The 16,383-nt window shown below is 53.3% G+C and overlaps 7 protein-coding genes across 7 annotated transcripts; 3 read left to right on the forward strand and 4 right to left on the reverse strand.

The window, feature by feature from the left end:
• Positions 1–44: 44 nt before the first annotated feature.
• EV422DRAFT_550133 (P-loop containing nucleoside triphosphate hydrolase protein) lies at positions 45–4,709 on the reverse strand (the record flags this gene model as incomplete). The annotated part of the gene is made up of 8 exons (XM_053071750.1): positions 45–258; positions 367–694; positions 776–792; positions 897–1,028; positions 1,106–2,308; positions 2,797–3,886; positions 3,947–4,351; positions 4,658–4,709. The coding sequence occupies 8 exons, from the start codon at positions 4,707–4,709 to the stop codon at positions 45–47; spliced, it is 3,441 nt and encodes a 1,146-aa protein (XP_052927484.1).
• Positions 4,710–5,380: 671 nt separating this feature from the next.
• EV422DRAFT_565384 (cytidine deaminase-like protein) lies at positions 5,381–7,613 on the reverse strand (the record flags this gene model as incomplete). The annotated part of the gene is made up of 7 exons (XM_053072306.1): positions 5,381–5,789; positions 5,864–6,533; positions 6,603–6,926; positions 6,995–7,150; positions 7,244–7,320; positions 7,387–7,513; positions 7,598–7,613. The coding sequence occupies 7 exons, from the start codon at positions 7,611–7,613 to the stop codon at positions 5,381–5,383; spliced, it is 1,779 nt and encodes a 592-aa protein (XP_052927485.1).
• Positions 7,614–7,896: 283 nt separating this feature from the next.
• EV422DRAFT_565385 (ankyrin repeat-containing domain protein) lies at positions 7,897–9,727 on the forward strand (the record flags this gene model as incomplete). Its single annotated transcript, XM_053072307.1, has 6 exons — positions 7,897–7,953; positions 8,020–8,034; positions 8,110–8,160; positions 8,236–8,256; positions 8,340–8,437; positions 8,515–9,727. 6 exons carry the CDS (start codon positions 7,897–7,899, stop codon positions 9,725–9,727), a joined length of 1,455 nt encoding a protein of 484 aa, XP_052927486.1.
• A 46-nt stretch (positions 9,728–9,773) lies between these two features.
• On the reverse strand, positions 9,774–11,800 carry EV422DRAFT_355320 (uncharacterized protein). The gene is made up of 2 exons (XM_053066587.1): positions 10,863–11,800; positions 9,774–10,778 (listed from the first exon to the last, which is right to left on the reverse strand). The coding sequence occupies exons 1-2, from the start codon at positions 11,550–11,552 to the stop codon at positions 10,137–10,139; spliced, it is 1,332 nt and encodes a 443-aa protein (XP_052927487.1). The 5' UTR covers positions 11,553–11,800; the 3' UTR covers positions 9,774–10,136.
• A 320-nt stretch (positions 11,801–12,120) lies between these two features.
• EV422DRAFT_504645 (putative glycosyl transferase) lies at positions 12,121–13,603 on the forward strand (the record flags this gene model as incomplete). Its single annotated transcript, XM_053068443.1, has 4 exons — positions 12,121–12,265; positions 12,340–12,818; positions 12,881–13,356; positions 13,429–13,603. The coding sequence occupies 4 exons, from the start codon at positions 12,121–12,123 to the stop codon at positions 13,601–13,603; spliced, it is 1,275 nt and encodes a 424-aa protein (XP_052927488.1).
• Positions 13,604–13,846: 243 nt separating this feature from the next.
• On the reverse strand, positions 13,847–14,509 carry EV422DRAFT_565388 (Prefoldin beta-like protein; the record flags this gene model as incomplete). Its single annotated transcript, XM_053072308.1, has 4 exons — positions 13,847–14,039; positions 14,100–14,167; positions 14,319–14,438; positions 14,501–14,509. 4 exons carry the CDS (start codon positions 14,507–14,509, stop codon positions 13,847–13,849), a joined length of 390 nt encoding a protein of 129 aa, XP_052927489.1.
• A 319-nt stretch (positions 14,510–14,828) lies between these two features.
• Positions 14,829–16,181, forward strand: EV422DRAFT_355160 (osteoclast stimulating factor 1). Its single transcript, XM_053066586.1, has 4 exons — positions 14,829–15,212; positions 15,302–15,407; positions 15,500–15,643; positions 15,732–16,181. Exons 1-4 carry the CDS (start codon positions 15,012–15,014, stop codon positions 15,917–15,919), a joined length of 639 nt encoding a protein of 212 aa, XP_052927490.1. The 5' UTR covers positions 14,829–15,011; the 3' UTR covers positions 15,920–16,181.
• Positions 16,182–16,383: the final 202 nt, after the last annotated feature.

Genomic DNA, 16,383 nt, shown 5'->3' on the forward strand with positions numbered 1-16,383 from the left:
AAGTGGGGTCGCAACAAGCGGGCGTGTGAGTTGCAGCACAGTCGCTACTCCACGACCACTCGCTTCTTGGCCTCCCTCTCGTCATGAGCTTTGGCGGCCTGGTTGTACAGCATCCTGTACTCGTCCGGCCCAGTCTGCTTGAGTAAGGCGTGGAAATCGCCATTTTCGTTGTCTAGCAGTTTCTTGGGTTCGTCGAATTCGAGGATTTTGCCTGCGTCCAGCACAAGGACTCGATCCGACTCGATGATCGTGTTCAATCTGGGTGAGAAAGTATTCCGGAAAGGGAGCGATTGTAAGGATAGAGTCGCAAGAACCTACGACCGATCCCGCCTGGGAGAAGAACCTTGGTCTATAAACGCTACATACCTGTGAGCAATCGTCAACACGGTCAAATCGGCAAATGAGGACTTGATAGTCTCTTGCAACATCGCGTCAGTCCGTGAATCGATGGCAGCGGTCGCCTCGTCCAGCACGAGAATCTTTGACTTGGATAGGATGGCCCTGGCGATACAGACACATTGTCGGAGACCCAATGAGAAATTCTTTCCATTTTCGATGACTTCGCTGTCAAGCTTTGCCGGCATGTCGCGAATCTTGTCGCCGAGTTGAACAGAGTCCAGTGCCTTCCAAATCTCGTCATCGGAACACTTGCCAAACGGATCAAGGTTGGAGCGAATTGTTCCGACAAACAGGACTGAACGAGGGTGAAAAGGGATGGAGACATTATCAGCGCCTCAACGAGGAAAAATCACGCATCAAGTACAAACAAGCATACCTGGCTCTTGCGGAATACTGCGTGGCATGGTAAGGATAGAGGGATGAGGCGTGACGATCAGTATGCTGAACTTGATTGCACGAATCCAAAGCTGCCATCTGCATATGCCGTCGCAACTTACATAGCAATGTTCGATCTCAGCTCTGCCAAGCCTAGCTTACTCAGATCTACGCCGTCAATCACAATCTTTCCTTTGCAAATCTCGACGATTCTGAGCAAAGCGGTCAACAGCGTGGATTTGCCACTTCCCGTTCTGTTAGTATGGAGTGCGGAACGTTTAGAAAAATAGGTGCCTTATGACAGAGGAACGAAAAATTGCGAGTCACTTGCCTGCCGACGATACCAATCTTCTCGGTACTTTTGATTTCGAGATTGACGTCCTTGAGAACATCCACTCCATCTTCCTTGTACCTCAACACCACGTCTTTGAAGACGATGTTCCCCTCGGATGGCCAACCTTTCGGGATCGGATTCTCAGGAACATACGCTGGTGCTTCAGGTTTGACCCCGGCGTAGTAGACCAACTGTCCAACAGAAGACATCTGCGATTGAACTTCGCCGACCATACGTACTGTCCACTGCACGAAAACAAGCATTTGCAGGGCGTTGGAGAGGGCGAGTCCGGTGATCGATGGGAGGTCGGGATTGTTCCCACGAGCGACGACCAAAAGAAGGGCGGTGAAGTAAACCACGAAGGAGGAAAGGAAATCGAGGTATAATGCCTGGAAAGATCGCACATTCATTGCAGCCATCATGGCACCATGGTTGTTGTCAAGTTTCTCCAGGTTCATGTCGTCGAACCGCTTCTCGGCATGGTAAGCGCGGATGGAGAAAAGTCCTTCCAAGGTGGCTGTAAGATGGTTGAAAATCGGGGGCTTCGTAACGGCTTCAAGCGCTTTGGTCTTGATTTCCGCCGGAGTGGAGAGCTTGAGGACCACTGCCCCGATGACGACAAGCCCAATGCAGGGAGCCCAGTTCCAAGGAACGATAATCGCGCAAAGGAGAAGCGCACCTAGGCCCAACGGCGCATATTGGAGACCTTGCATTGCAGCGTCAGGTAAGGTATCGTCGACGTGCAACTGATGTTTCGAGAATGCGGAGAGGATACGGCCCAACGGCGTAGCGTCGAAAAACGACATGGGCGCGCGGATGACGGCTCCAAAAATATTATCGTGCAGGTCGGCTGCTTTACGGGTGGCGAGGAAGGCAAAGAGCAGACCACGAGTCAGCACTCCTGTCGCAAAGATACCAGTGAATACTCCATACACTCCAAGGTACACTGCGTCCGTGAAGTTTCCGGTTCTCGGCACCCACAGTCGTAGCCAATAGTCCGAGCCGATACGAACACCGTGGACGACAAAGAAGAAGGCCATGACCAGAAGGGTAGTCTTCGGACCTGCTCCGCTATGCTTCGCTGCTCGGCCGTATTTTGCGAAATCCGCGAAACCGGTGGAGGCCGCAGACGTGTCTTCCTGTACCAACTGCCCCTTGCGCTCGTTCATCATGTCCTCCAGCTCCTCGACTTCCGACGTGCTGTACACTGACATCTCGTTCCGCCTAACTGCATCCGCGAGATTGTGGCCCGTTCCCATGGACCTGATAGTAGTCCCGGCGTCTTTCTCAAGCTCAGCTCGGATTGTCTGTTCGTTCAGATCTTTGAATTTCACCGAAAGCTGATTCCTTGACATCACGGAGAGCTGGTTCAACTCGATCATGGTCTTTGCATCCTTGCCGAGACGCTTCATACCGAGACTGGTGTCGTTGACGTGACTAGGAACTTCATCTTCTTCTTCCTCTTCGTCTTCGATGGCATACTTGCGGTCGTTATCCTCTTCGTCTGACTCGGCAGCGATCTCGAAGGCCTCCTTGTTGTCAGGTACAAAAGGTTCGTCGTCCACACCCTCAGTTGACGAGGGGACAGCAACTTGCTTACTTCATTGTGATGAGAAACAAGAGAGGGAAGTTGCGTTAGAAAAATGACAAAAGTCAAGAGCGGGCGCAGAGCATAGCAGAATGATTACCAGAATTCAGTGAACTCAGCATGGTTGGCAAGGAGGTAGTCGAAAGTGCCTTGCATAGCAATCTGCCCTTCCTTCATGACGATGATGTAGTCCATGCGAGGCAAGTATTGAAGCTGGTTCATCGACACCACGACGGTCTTTTCCTTCAAATACCCCATGAAACATTCTTCGAAAATGTGCACACCGACGTGTTGATCCACGGCCGAAAGAGGGTCATCCAAAAGGAGAATTTCGGCATCGTAGTAGACCGTTCGAGCCAGACTTACTCTCTGGCGTTGGCCACCACTTAAATTAGCACCACGCTCGGCAATCTCGGTCTTGTCTCCAGCGATGAGAAGGGTCAAATCTCGTTGAAGAGCGGCGACTCGCACGACCTCCTGGTACCGCTTGCGGTCAAAGTTCTTACCGAACAAGATGTTTTCGCGGAGTGTTACATTCAGCAACCACGCCTCCTGAGACATGTAGGCAGTCGTTCCATATATCTTCATGCCATCACCGCGCACGAGGCGAATCTGCCCGAGCAAGGCGGCGATCAAGGAAGATTTACCAGATCCGACGTCACCAATCACTGCAACTTTCGCCCCCTTCTTGATCTCCAGAGATACATTCTGCAGGGTGGGCTTCGGTACTTCAATGCCGTCCCATTTGAAGTCGCTGTTCTTGACCTCAAATGCAAGGTCGCGGCCTTTCGGCGGTGGTTGGGGCTTCAACTCTTCGACTTCAGCAAGGGTAAGGAATTCGTTCAAACGACCGAGCGAAGTCATGGCACCAGCTGTTGATCGGACGGCTAGCGGCAACATCAGGAATGGGTAACGCAGAGTGTTGTACACTGAGAGAACAGTGAAAGAGATCGAAGCCGTGAGGGTGTTTCCCAGCGCGACCTTGTACATGCCCAATGACGCCAGGGCGACAAAGACGGGAACAGCAAAGACAACAGTGAAGTTGATGGCTTTGACTATCATGCCGCGTCGGATCAGCGTGATTTCGCGGTGTCGGATGTCCTCAATCTTGTCGGTGAAGGGTGCTTCCCACGCATAGAACTTGATAAGCTTGATCGCCGTGAGTATTTCGGACATGATGTGCACTCGACCTTGAACACGATTAGGTTAGAATGAGAACGTCAGCTACACCTGATTGCACCACATCTTACCTGTTGTGACAGCCGTCTGATCTCGGTTCAAAGAACTGATCTTGCTCCCTAGGTACATCTGCACGGGCAGCAGCATTATAACGAAAGCGAGGCAAGGGATAGCCGAGATGCCAACTTCGAAGAAGGCTATCACGACGATGGCCGTAGCCTCGAGGAAAGCCGACCACAGGAAGTGGAAGTTTGTAACTGCATCCACCAGTCGCGAGATATCTGTAGAATAAATGTTGATGACCTCCCCGGCGCCTCCACGGACCACAGATAAGCGCAACGACTTTCGGAACACAAGAGCCGTGCAGGCAGCGCGGACCTGTATCCCGACTCGGTTACATTCTCCATAGAGCTGATGAATGCTGATCGAGCTGAAAATCGACGCCAGTAGAAGTGCCACAGCGTATAGATGTCCATCTTTGGTCGGAACTTTATCCGGAGTCGCTCCCACAAATTCGATGATCTTTTTCACTGTCAGCGGAGGTGGTGAGAAGACATGTCACCCAAGAAGTTACTAAGCAAATCCACCAACTCCTTACATAGCCAGTAAGCGGAGAGCCAGGTGAAGATTCCCCAGGTGATTTTGTAAAGTCCGATAGCTGCATAAGTCTTTCCGTATACTCTCCTCAAAGCCCTCAGGATAGATCTTTGACTAGAAAACCACCGTATGAGAAACACGCTGTCAGTTATTGGCGTGGGAAATCCAGAAGCACTCGAACGTACTTTTCCGGCAAGCTTGATTCTTGGGCCCAGCTAGCTTGCAAAGCGTCGGCATTCTCCCTAGCGGACTCTTGCGGCCTCAATCGAAAGGCAAGCTTGTTGAAGGGAACCTTCGGGGCTCGAGCAAGGATAGGGAGAATCCAGAGGTAAAGCCAATTCGACAGGAACACAGAGGACCAAAGGTCAAGGGCCTTGGCGCCACGGCGACCGCCGTGCTGGCGGCGCTGAGGGTTCAGCTGGGCGGTGGAACCGGCGACGTTGTTGGCGACCGGCATTGTTTGAAGACCCGTGGGAAATTTGACAGCGAACTGGTGGGGAAAAAGAGTGCCGCGCCCGAATCGAGAGAACGCCCCCAGACAGCAGCCTCCAAGGTTCGACCGAGTACTTTGTCTGACGAAGAGGACGGCGGCGGTGATCCTCTATGAATGAAATTACAGATCTTCCGATTCCAGTTGGCGGTGAGAAATGGAATTCAAGTTGGCTAAGTCGGATAAGGTTGGCTAAGGTCGGATAAGGTTGGATGAAGTCATATACCGGAGACGCGTTTCCCAGGTTCTGCACCCGTTTCTCAAAATCAGAGGTTTATGAGTGGATTCTACATATATATGCAAATGTGAAGTAGCTAAAAGGACCATCTAACCGAAGATTTGACTATAGACATAGGAAGCGAAGCAGGACCCTTTCAGGAAGAAAGCGATGCATTCCAGACCGACCTCGGAATCGCGCTCAGTGGTGGAACAACCTCCACTCCGTGAACGCGTAAGCAATACCCTTATCATCAGCCTCCTTCACAACAGCATCATCCATGACACTGCCGCCAGGGGCAGCAACGTACTTGACTCCACTCCTGGCGGCGCGCTGCACGTTGTCCGAGAATGGGAAGAACGCATCAGAGCTGAGCACGACATCAGTCAGCTTGGACTTCCATTCGGCGCGCTGCTCGGCGGTCAAGGGAGTGGGAACGGTCTCGAAAAGGGCTTCCCAGGAGGCCTGGTCGTCGATCTGGTCGGTGACGAAGAGGTCGATGGCGTTCGCCTTGTCGGCGCGTTTCGTTGAGGGTTTGAACTTGAAGGAGAGGATGGAGGGGTGGTGGCGCATCCACCAGTTGTCGGCCTTGTCGCCCGCTAACCGTGTACTGTGGGAGAAGAAGTGATAGATGAGATGGAATACTAAAGGAGTTGCAGCATGGGAGTATACTTGATCTCCTACCAGTGAATGCGAGACTGCTGTCCAGCTCCGAGTCCAACAACCTGTCCGTTCTTAGCGTAGCACACAGAGTTCGATTGGGTGTACTTCAAGGCAATGGTAGCAACTATCAAGTCCCTGACGGCACTCTCCGGCAACGATGTGATCTTCTTGGTGACGACGTTCTTGAACACATCCTTGGTGATGAGGAGATCATTCCTCTTCTGTTGTAAGTGCAACCCGTAGACCTGACGAGTCTCGGTGGAATCCGGGTCGAACTTGGGGTCCATTTCGAGAACGGTGTACTTGCCACCCTTCTTCTTCTTCAAAGTCTCCAAAGCACCTGCGGTGTAGCCAGGGGCAATGATACCGTCGGAAACTTCACGGGAGATGATCTTTGCAGTGGCTTCATCGCAGACGTCGGAAAGCGCGATCCAGTCACCGAAGGACGACATGCGGTCAGCACCGCGAGCACGGGCGTATGCGGCTGCAATGGGTGTCAGCTCTACGTCCTCAACGGCATAGACCTTCTTTTCCTCTTCGCTCAGGGGAATGCCGACAGCAGCGCCTGCTGGAGAGACATGTTTGAAGGAGGCGGCTGCAGGGAGACCCAGAGCTTGCTTGAGCTCCTTAACCAGCGGCCATGCGTTCAAAGCGTCCAACAGGTTGATGTAACCAGGAGAACCAGCGAGAACTACAGCAGCGTACTGTCAATGATAGACCGAACACGGTACGAAAATGCTTCAAATTTTCTCGCTCATACCCTTGAACGGCAGGTCCCCGTGCTTGGTGAAGACCTGGGCAGGCTTCTGATGCGGGTTTGCACCATACCTCAGGGTCAGTTGCTGGGTGCCATTGCCCGCATACTGCTGCCTGAAGTATCCAGAGATAGCCGTGTCGTAGTCCGCGGTCTGTGTGAACGCCTTCAAGGCGAACTTCTGACGGTTACCTTCGGAGACGGTGGCAGCGCCAGTTTCTTTAAAGCTCTTCTGCAACTCGGCGATGAGCGCAGGGTAATCCGTGGGGTCCGAGACGATCGTCACGCGAGCGTGGTTCTTCGCGGCAGCGCGAAGGAGTGTCACACCGCCTATGGATGGAGGACGAGGGGTCAAACACGGGATTCCTAGCCCTAACGAAAGTCTTTCGGAGACTGACCAATGTCGACTTCCTCGACAGCCTCCGGGATGGTGACACCCGCTTTGGCAACAGTCTTCTCAAAAGGGTACAGGTTGCAAACAACGAAGTCGATCTTGTCATATCCACGGGCTTTCATGTCCGCGTTGTCCTGATCGATGTCGCGAGCCAGGATACCTTGAAGTCGACGCAAGGACACAAGTGCGTAAGCTGACTGGTGCCTCCTAAAACCTTCGCCGCTTCCAAACATGGTAGATAGACGAAGCGTACCTCCGTGAACAGCGGGATGCAGTGTCTTCACACGGCCTCCAAGCATCTCAGGGGCCTTTGTGATATCAGCCACGTCTCTGCGCAAGCAAAAGTAAGCCACAGCTCGGAAGTGCTGTTTAACGTGCCTCCGTCTGACAACTTACTCGACGGGAAGCCCAGCATCGCGAATGGCCTTTGCAGTCCCTCCGGAGGCAACAAGCTTGACGTCCACGCCGTGAAGCGCTTTGGCGAGGTCGAGGAGCCCCGTTTTATCGGATACCGAGAGCAAGGCTGCAAAGAAGGTATTCCGACGTGTGAGAACCAGATGACTCTGTACAGACAGTCGACAAAAGAAAGCCTGCTCGCTGGACCTACCGATTTTCGCAGCCATATTTGTTGTTTCGGTAGATTGTTTGAGGTGGGGGTTTACCGATGGGGAGAACACAGGAACCGACCTGCGACCCTGCGACTTGCAAAAAGCTAAAGTGACACTGGGGCCTCTGGCACGCGCTCCTCGCGTTCACATCTTACATCTTGATCTGCAAGTTCCAGTCATCCGAGACTGCTCCTCGTGCTCCTCGTGCTCCCGACGGGCCAAAGTCATCGGGTGCAGATTGCCTGTATACGTAAATACGGCTCATAGAGTTTTACCCTCCCTCTCGCCGCCGCCTACCATGCTCCAGGGAGAATACAACGACGCGGACGGGGTCAAGCTGATTACCCTCGACGAGGTGAGAAAGGCCCCTTTGTGACAGCTGCACTTGACCTGAGCATCGCTAACAAATTTCACTTCAAAGATTCCTGTATATGAGGTTGGTTTGCAAACATGGTAGTTCCTAAACAGAGTCCGTTGGACTTTCAGTGACTTATTACCGTCATCCTGAAAGATGGTAGTGAACGGAGTCAGTGTTTTCCGGCGTGTTTCCGACGGTTTTGTGGTAAGCATACTGATCGGCGGAGGTTGAAAATACCAAGCGGTATAACGGCTGGCTGACCCTAGCTCCTTGCTGTAGAGTGCTTCACAAATTATCAAGGTATAACGTGGCTACTGGACGACACTGGTGTCAGAGGGGGACTGGACGGTGAAACGTGCGTATTTACGAAGCCTGTTGAACAGGCCGCGCTCTCAGAGCCTCACCCGAACCCAGAGGAGCTAGCGTTCATGTCAGAAGTATGGTGCACGATACAGAAGGATGACCGGAACTGGGGTGCATGGTGAGCTGTTACCTTGATGAATCCACTCATCTTGTTCTTGTACGCCTCATACTTTCTACCTCACAAATTGCGAACAGGGTGCCTCTTGAAACTGCGAGATTGATTGCACGAGATCACGGCATAGAAGACACCCTGTCTCCCTTGATTGACTCTAACCCAGTGAACGTGAGCCAACCGCCAAGCGAGCTTGAACAACAGGAACCGCTGTCTTTCACGCAGTCAGTACCTTTCGAGCACGCTAAGGCGTTACATGAAGCCATTTCAACCTCATGGCTCGATGATTGGGATATAGAAGCGGATATCAAAGCGCTCTTGTTGGGACCCTCGGAACCTGCGGAGATCGAGGCGCTGGAGGAACCCAGTTTACGGGACGATCAGCGGGTCGTGCTGATGCACATATATACCACGGACGACGGCGAGGAACTTTTGGATATTTTGGCGTCGTTCCAGCCCGCGTTCGTAGACAGCATCCTGAATCTCGTGCTGGATCTTGAGGGAAATACCTGTCTGCATTGGGCAGCTCAAATGGGCCAAGCGAAAACGGTCGAGGCGCTGATAGATGCAGGCGCTGATTGGAATGTGCGAAATCTGCATGGAGGAACGCCTTTGATGAGAGCGGTGGCACAGACGAACTGCTACGAGAACGATTCATTTGGAGACATTTTCAATACGCTGGGGCCTCTCGCGCGGTGTGTCGATACACAAGGCCGGACGTTTTTACACCATCTTGCACTCTCATCTCGAGACAAAGCACGCCGGCCAGCGGCTCGGTGTTACTTGAACTGTGTCTTCGAGGCATGTGCGAAAGGGACTGCCACCCTCGATCGGACTTTCGTCACTTGTCCAGACGCGGCAGGGAATACGGCCTTGACGATCGCGAAAACATGTGACGACCTTCATCTGTATAGCGCTCTCATCGATTATTTGTACAGGGCTAACACCAGTCAGGCATGCAATCCCCTTGATGTTCTTATCGCCGGCATAGAAGCTGGGCAAAGTTCACGTTCAAACACGGCCCCCTTTCCGGACTTTCCTCGAGGCCTCGAACCGGTGCAATCGGCCCACTCTGAATCTGGAGGCCAGGAGCCGGGATCGGAAGATCCGTTTTCATGGCAAGAGACGCTGAACTTTGTGAATGGGGAGCTTGCAAAGGCAAAGCTCGAGTCTCACGCGTTGCAGACTGGGTTTTCGGCAGCAAAGGAGATGGTGGAGAGTCGTGTGCGGGACCTGGAGAAGATAGCTCTGCGTCGAATTAGTCCGGCGGGACGCCTTCCGCGATATAGAAGCTGATAGTTGGGATTACCACCACAGAGTCTCGGGGACATCACCGGGTAGATCTCGCAAAACATGTATGACATGTTGCCAAAAATGATTTTGCCTCGTCGCGTCCGTTCGGCCGCTCATCAGCCGCTTCTTGCCACATTTTCAGAATTCCCTCCCAACTCCGATGAAACATGCATATGTACAGTACATGCCTTGCCAAGACACCGATGACATAAACATTACAACAGTGATATATCTGGATACAAACGATTGTGTGCGGCATGCGCAAATAGCCCGCATTCCTCTCTCAAATTTTCCCTTCCCCAAAAAATAAGCGACGACCGAGAATAGCGCCCCCTTCCAAAAAAGAATGTAGGATGGACCAGAGAGAGAAGGCTGGTTTTCAAGCCTAGGATTTCTTCTCATTTCTCTGCTGTTACTTATCCCCCACCGTCACAGCCGCCGCCGCCCCACGATCCCTCCTCGCAGGCGTCGTCCTCGCCGTCCTCGCCATCCCACTCCCGCTCGCCTCCTTGACCGGAGGCACGACCGCCACCGTCTGCGTCCCCCCTCCCATCCCACCTACCCTCCACCCGATCTCCTGCTGCTGCTGATGCGGGACATTCACACCCAGCCCCAACCCCCTCGCCACCCTGCCCCACAACATCCCGCCCACAGATGTGAGGTAAGGGTAGGTTGCACCGACGCGGTTATGGATCCCATACTGTTCGGCACCCTTGCGGAGTTTGCGGACGAGGAAGAAGATGAGGGCTAATTTGGCGGCTTGGTGGGTCCATATGCGGTGCTTTGACGCGATTTGGAGGGTTCGTGATGGTGGTGGTGGGGAATACGACGAGTGGGACGACGTCAACGATGATAGTGAAGAGGTGGAGGAGGAGGAGGTGAGGGATGCAGAGGAGGGCAGGGACGGGAACCAGAAGCGAAGTTGTTGGAGGAGGACTTCTACGCCGGCTTTTAGGGGCATTTGCACGAGGGTTGTGTTGGAGATCCAGATGCAGAGGAGGAAGATGCCCGAGTCGAGGATGAAGTCTTGGTTGAAGCGGGATTTGTAGAGTTGCTGTGAGGGGAGAGGGAGGGGGGAGAGTCAATGAGCATGTGCAAGTAATGAATGATTTGGAGAGTTGAGATAGCCGCAACTCACCCCTATTGCGGATGATTGTTTGCGAAGAACCTCTTGTTGGCGTCCCATCTCATGTCGGTACTCAACGATAGTACTCTCCAACAAACTCCGCGTGCTATCCAACGCACACTTCAACCTCCCCACCGTCTGCCTCTGCACATCGGCCTCCACCGTCAACAAATCCACCCCATCCTCCAATGACGCCACGGTGCGCTGCAGCTCCAACACCTGTTTCTGTCCCTGCGCCACAGCCTGTTGCAGTTGCCGATTTCGGGAGAAATTCGCCAGGTTCACAAGATAATTCACAGAGATGAGCTTGGCGTTCATCTTGTTGATCCCTTTTTGCTGACGGAACGCATCGGACAGTTTGGTGACCAATGTATCGTAGGAGGGCGTGCGGCCGTCGTCTTCGAGGAGGGTGATTTCGCTGTCTTCCTCCATAACCGTGCGGAGTTGCAGGACAATATCCTTGGCGTGGTCGAGCAATGCGCGGATTTGCGTGCTGCTGCCCCCGAGCGACGAAGATGTTAGCGCCGCGGAGGAGTCGGCGGCGACCATGAGACCAGCGGCCCAGTCGGAGGTTTTGCCGAGGTCGGTAGTGATGGAGTCGAGCTTGGCGAGGGCGGCGGCTGAGGAGCGGCGGGTGGAGTGGAGGTCGGTTGGGCGTTTGGAGAGTGCGCCTGGGGGGCCGGGGGAGAGGGTGGAGTCCATATTTCGGATGTTGTTTGGTGTGGGAGCGGGTAGTAGGTGCAACTTTTGACGTTGCTTTGTCGTTCCTGGGGTTCTGCCTGGGGTTGTCTATTGTATGGTGGGTCTGAAGGTGGTTGGTTGCTGGGTGGGATGGTTGCGTGGGAATGTCGGTGCCTTTTGTCTCTCTCTCTCTCTCTCTCTCTCTCTCCCTGCGAGCTGCCCTGCGAGTTCTCTCTCTCTCTCGCTCTCTCGCATTCCGTCCCTCCTCCCCCCCCCGTAGATTCTTTGTTCGCTTACCACATTTTCAGAATTCACTTCCCCCGTGACTGTTGTGTTGTCGCTGCCACCTGCTCTGTGAGCTTTACTTCCCTCTTATATAGAAGCAAGGAAGCTCTGTTTCGTCGCCTCGTGCTCCCGTCTGTGGTAACCTGTAATAGCCTGACGAGCTCGTGCAGCGAGTTCTGCGACGTTTCGACCCACCAGACAACCAGTTCGCTCCTCAGCTACGGCTCCAGCAATGACGTTCGTTGTTTCTTTCAGTAGCGGGATACCCGCTCGAGTCACACGGCTGCCTTTCAACAGATTGATAATGCGCGGCTTGTTCGTTACCGTCGTCCTTGGCGTCTTCTTCTTGTTGCTGCCAATGACGACTAGGCAAGAAGCCAGGAGGAGGAAAGGGGAGTTGCCCCCGCTGATCAAGGAAAGGCTGCCTTTTGTGGAAGGGAAAGGAGGAAGTAAGTCCTAAGCGTGCGACCTTGGCTCTACAGTACTGCACTGGAGCTCTCATGCTGACCTCAAACTATCAAAGGCTGGCGATTACCTCCTTCGTGGCTGGCGGACCTCGCAACAATGCCACTGCCCTCGAACATTACACTAAACCCATCCAACATAAGGGAAGCAGTGTCGCTGGCCGTCTTCCTCTCTAGCGGCAAACCAGAGCGCCACATACCTCACACCGATATCCCACTTATAGTGCATCAGACCTGGAAGACAACAAAGCCGGAAACCTGGCCCAGCAACATGCTCGAATGTGTAGAGGCGTGGTTGTGGGCCGCGGAGCCGCCAGCAACCAATGCCCATGAGTGGCCCAACCTGAGGGTGAAGGATAGCCCGTGGGATTGGTCCGATGGCGTGGATACGGCGTTCTTTTTGTGGGATGACGATGGGATGGAGGAGACGGTTACGAGCTTGTGGCCGGAGGGGCTGGAGATGTACAAGACTCTGCCGGCAAACGTGATGAGGGCAGACACTTTCCGGGTTCTGGTGGTCAGACTTTTTGGAGGAGTAGTAAGTTCGTTCTATGATCTGTAATTGTTTCAATGTGCACACCGCTGATTCTGCAATGACAGTATGCCGACACCGATACCAAACCTTTGCGGCGGCCTTCGCGCTGGGTCAGCGAAACGGATATCACTCCTTGGACTGATGACGTGGGTCAGGCACATGCAGGGTTGGGTGACAACCGAATCAGGTTACTGGTCGGGATCGAGGCGGACACACCGCCGGACTCCGATGCATATTGGCGCATGGGTTACGGGCACCCTGTCGAGCTTCTACAATGGGCATTAGCAGGCGCAGCGGGCCATCCAAGCTTGATCGAGATGGTAGAGAGCATTCGACTTGCGGCGGGAGAAATGGCGAAGGAGGGCACATTGGCCAAAGCGGATGCGTTGCAGTTGACGGGACCGTTCCGATGGACGGACGTTGTGCAGGGTTACTTGGCGCAGGAACCGGGTTTCGAATGGAACTCGCTTACTGGGTTGAAGGACGGAGGACGGTCGAAGGTGGTCCGTGATGTCCTGGTGTTGCCAGTTACGGGATTCAGGTATGCGTGTACAAGGTCACTTGTGGGATAACTGATCACTTTGCTAAAAAAAAGATCCGTTTCTCCTCCCAGTCCTGGCCGGTCTTCTGTTTTCGGCAATATGGGCAGCAAACCAGTGAGCGACCCTGACGCTCGATTGCTCCATCAAGCGCAAGGAACGTGGAAGCACACGTCTGCCAAAGTAGAAGTCGGCAAGCTCTGCAGAACACTGCTTGGCCTATGCAGAGACTGGCCCACAGTTGCATGATCATTCTCTTTCCGGCGCTCTGTTGCAAAGGTGAACAAACCCGTCGAGACCTTCCATTATATATACACCTGGTGTGAATCTGCCTCCAATTTTGGATAATATAAACCCTTTCATGACCAAACCTGGAGTGCCTGTCCCCTCCCGTCGTCATTCCTGTGAGCAGATGATCAATTGAGGATATTTTCTCGTCGGCAACCCGCCCACATAGCCTTCCCCACATCCATCTTCCCTTCACCACTTCCATCACCGCTCAAGGTTGATGCTGTTCCCAAATTTCTTATACAGAAGCACCTTGAGCTTATTCATATCCTCCGCCAGGCTGTCAATCTTTGTGCTATATCCCTCCAACTCTTCCGTCAACGTCTTTTGCTCGTTCTTTAAGCGTTCCTGGCATGCAGGTAGCGAGAGCGACACAAATGCGTCGCCAATTCGGTATCTAAGAAGTTGGATTGGTGAGACGTGCGACACGGATTTTGCGAAGAATAAATATACATACTTGACTGGCTCGTCCTCGTCCGCTAATTCCAGCTCCGAAGACAGATCGTCGAGGTACTCTTTCTCTTTCTGTTCATCCACCGCAGGTATCGGTTAGTCCAAGAGCTGACAGAATCACCCACTGCAGCTCTGCGCCTGGTGGATCTGGTGGATCACACGGCCCCCCGACCTTTGCTCTCCTACTCCCCCCGTCCCTCCTCCTCTACAAATACTTCCTCACCTTCTTTTCCTCGTAAAGAGCTTCAAGATCTTGCACGCGCATGTGCAGTCTGCTGAAAGCGTTGATGTTCTGCTGATCTTCCCATGTCACTTCCGTGTCAGCCTCTTCTTCTTGTTCGAGCTGGTAACAAGAAGTGTGAGTGAGCTTTCAGAATGAGTAGTGGCGGTGGCGGGGACGCTTACCATCTTCATGTTTGTAGGGAGGGTGCGTGTGGGGGAGGTGTCCGGGCTTTTTGTGCGTGTAGATGCTTCGAAGCTAGGAGCGAAGTTTCAAAACCTCGAAATGCAGTCGAAATGCAGCCAGAAATGCTGCAAACCTCATCATAGACAGTAGACGTAGAGAAGACCGTGACACCAAAGAGACCAAAGCGCGTTCGCCGTTTTCCCCTTCGCCTTCGAGCCTCCTTGGCCGAAGCGTCCTTCCATCTTCTCACGTCACCATCTTCGCAGTAACTCTCGAAATTACCCCCGGAAAGGACAGACCAGGACACTTTCCAGGCATCTAGCGCATTACGGTGTCTGGCCTGTTCGGTGCTCAGGCCATTGGACTAAAGTCAAAGAAGCGACGAAGCTCCTAGAGATCGCAGGTGGGCCGTCCGGCGCGTCACTCTGACCCAGCAAGCTATGCTACTATCGGAACCGTACCGTATCTGAACCTTCGAAAACAGGTTCATAAACGGGAAAGAAGCACTCAATGGCGCCGCCACCACCGCGTCCTAGCCGTCCGGGAAAGAAGGAGATTTCTGTTGTTCGAGCTCTATACGATTACGCAGCTCAACGCCCAGACGAACTCAGCTTTCAAGAGGGTGATGTCCTTTACGTGTTGAACAAAGACGAGGAGCACTGGTGGAAGTGTCGGTGCAATGACAAGGAGGGATTTGTGCCAAAGAACTATGTGAGCGCTATGTTTCATTTGCAGTTGGTTCAACAGGGGACGGATGGACGGACCTGGGGCTGACGTGTTTTCCTTCAAAATGTATCCAGGTGGGCGAGAACACGGCTGAAATCGACAATCCTCTGCACGAGGCTGCCAAAAGGGGAAATCTGGGGTTTGCCAAGGAGCTGCTGAGCGCTGGAGTCTCCGTAAATGGTTTGTCTTCCGGGGTCTGACGGCGAGTCCATCATGGCGGGCTCAACACTCATGTCGCTTCATGCTGGCGCGCTGCCTTTGTCATACTACAGCCCTCGACAAAGCTGGGAACTCGCCTTTGCATTGGGCTAGTAGAGGCGGCCACGCGGATGTTGTGCGTTGCTTGTTGGATTACAAGCCGGCCATCAACGCGCAGAACAAATTGGGCGACAGTCCCTTACATCTTGCGTCGTGGGGTGAGTGCAAACGCCATTCATTCTTGGGCTCCACGATATGCCTGTGAACAGCGCAGTGCTCAACATCATTCATTGCGAACTCTCTCAGGTGGTCATACAGCGGTGGTGCAGCTATTGATCTCACAGCCTACCATTGACACTCGACTGAAAAACAACGACGGCAAAACCTCTGTCGATCTGGCCAAATCTGATGAGACGGCTGCGTTCTTGATGCAGGCGATCGGCGCCGGTTATGCGTCGGGAATGGTGGAGGATGAGGAGGACGAGGACGATTGAGCTTCCCAGCGTACTTTCTCTGGAAGACAGCTCCGTGCGAGTCAAGTTTTGTAGGGTAGGGCGTTTTCAATGAGCTCAACATGTAGTTAGCATCTTCAGATAGATCGCCCGGGTCAATGGAAGGTGATAATGGACGCGTTCGCTGCTGGCGAGTTCTCCCAATGGATCCGAGGGCTCGAGGAAGCCATCTTGTATCAGAAAGTTGGAACGCTACATATGCAACGGGCCGGCCATTGTCGAGGCTCGAGCGTGCTCACAGCACGTATGATTATGACAATTGAGGAAGCAACCCTGCTAGATGATCGAGCTACGTATGAAGTCTATATATATATCTATTCGAGGGAGCCTCAGCCTTCATCGTTCGTCTGCCCACATGAAGAATCTACATTTTACGCCGCTTTTTGGGCATGTGAAGAACTCACGTCCTGGACGCCACACCATTTCAGCTTTCCGTCCACGTATTC

The sequence above is a fragment of the Fimicolochytrium jonesii genome, assembly GCF_025526975.1.
Source record: "Fimicolochytrium jonesii strain JEL569 chromosome Unknown EV422scaffold_5, whole genome shotgun sequence".
Classification (NCBI taxonomy): domain Eukaryota; kingdom Fungi; phylum Chytridiomycota; class Chytridiomycetes; order Spizellomycetales; family Powellomycetaceae; genus Fimicolochytrium; species Fimicolochytrium jonesii.

Coding starts and splice junctions, on each gene's coding strand:
- EV422DRAFT_355320 (XM_053066587.1), bottom strand. CDS start 11,552: ATGGACTCCACCCTCTCCCCCGGCCCCCCAGGCGCACTCTCCAAACGC. Junction 10,779..10,862: donor AACAATCATCCGCAATAGGG/GTGAGTTGCGGC, acceptor CTCCCCTCACAG/CAACTCTACAAATCCCGCTT.
- EV422DRAFT_355160 (XM_053066586.1), top strand. CDS start 15,012: ATGGCGCCGCCACCACCGCGTCCTAGCCGTCCGGGAAAGAAGGAGATT. Junction 15,408..15,499: donor CGCTGGAGTCTCCGTAAATG/GTTTGTCTTCCG, acceptor GTCATACTACAG/CCCTCGACAAAGCTGGGAAC. Junction 15,644..15,731: donor CTTACATCTTGCGTCGTGGG/GTGAGTGCAAAC, acceptor GAACTCTCTCAG/GTGGTCATACAGCGGTGGTG.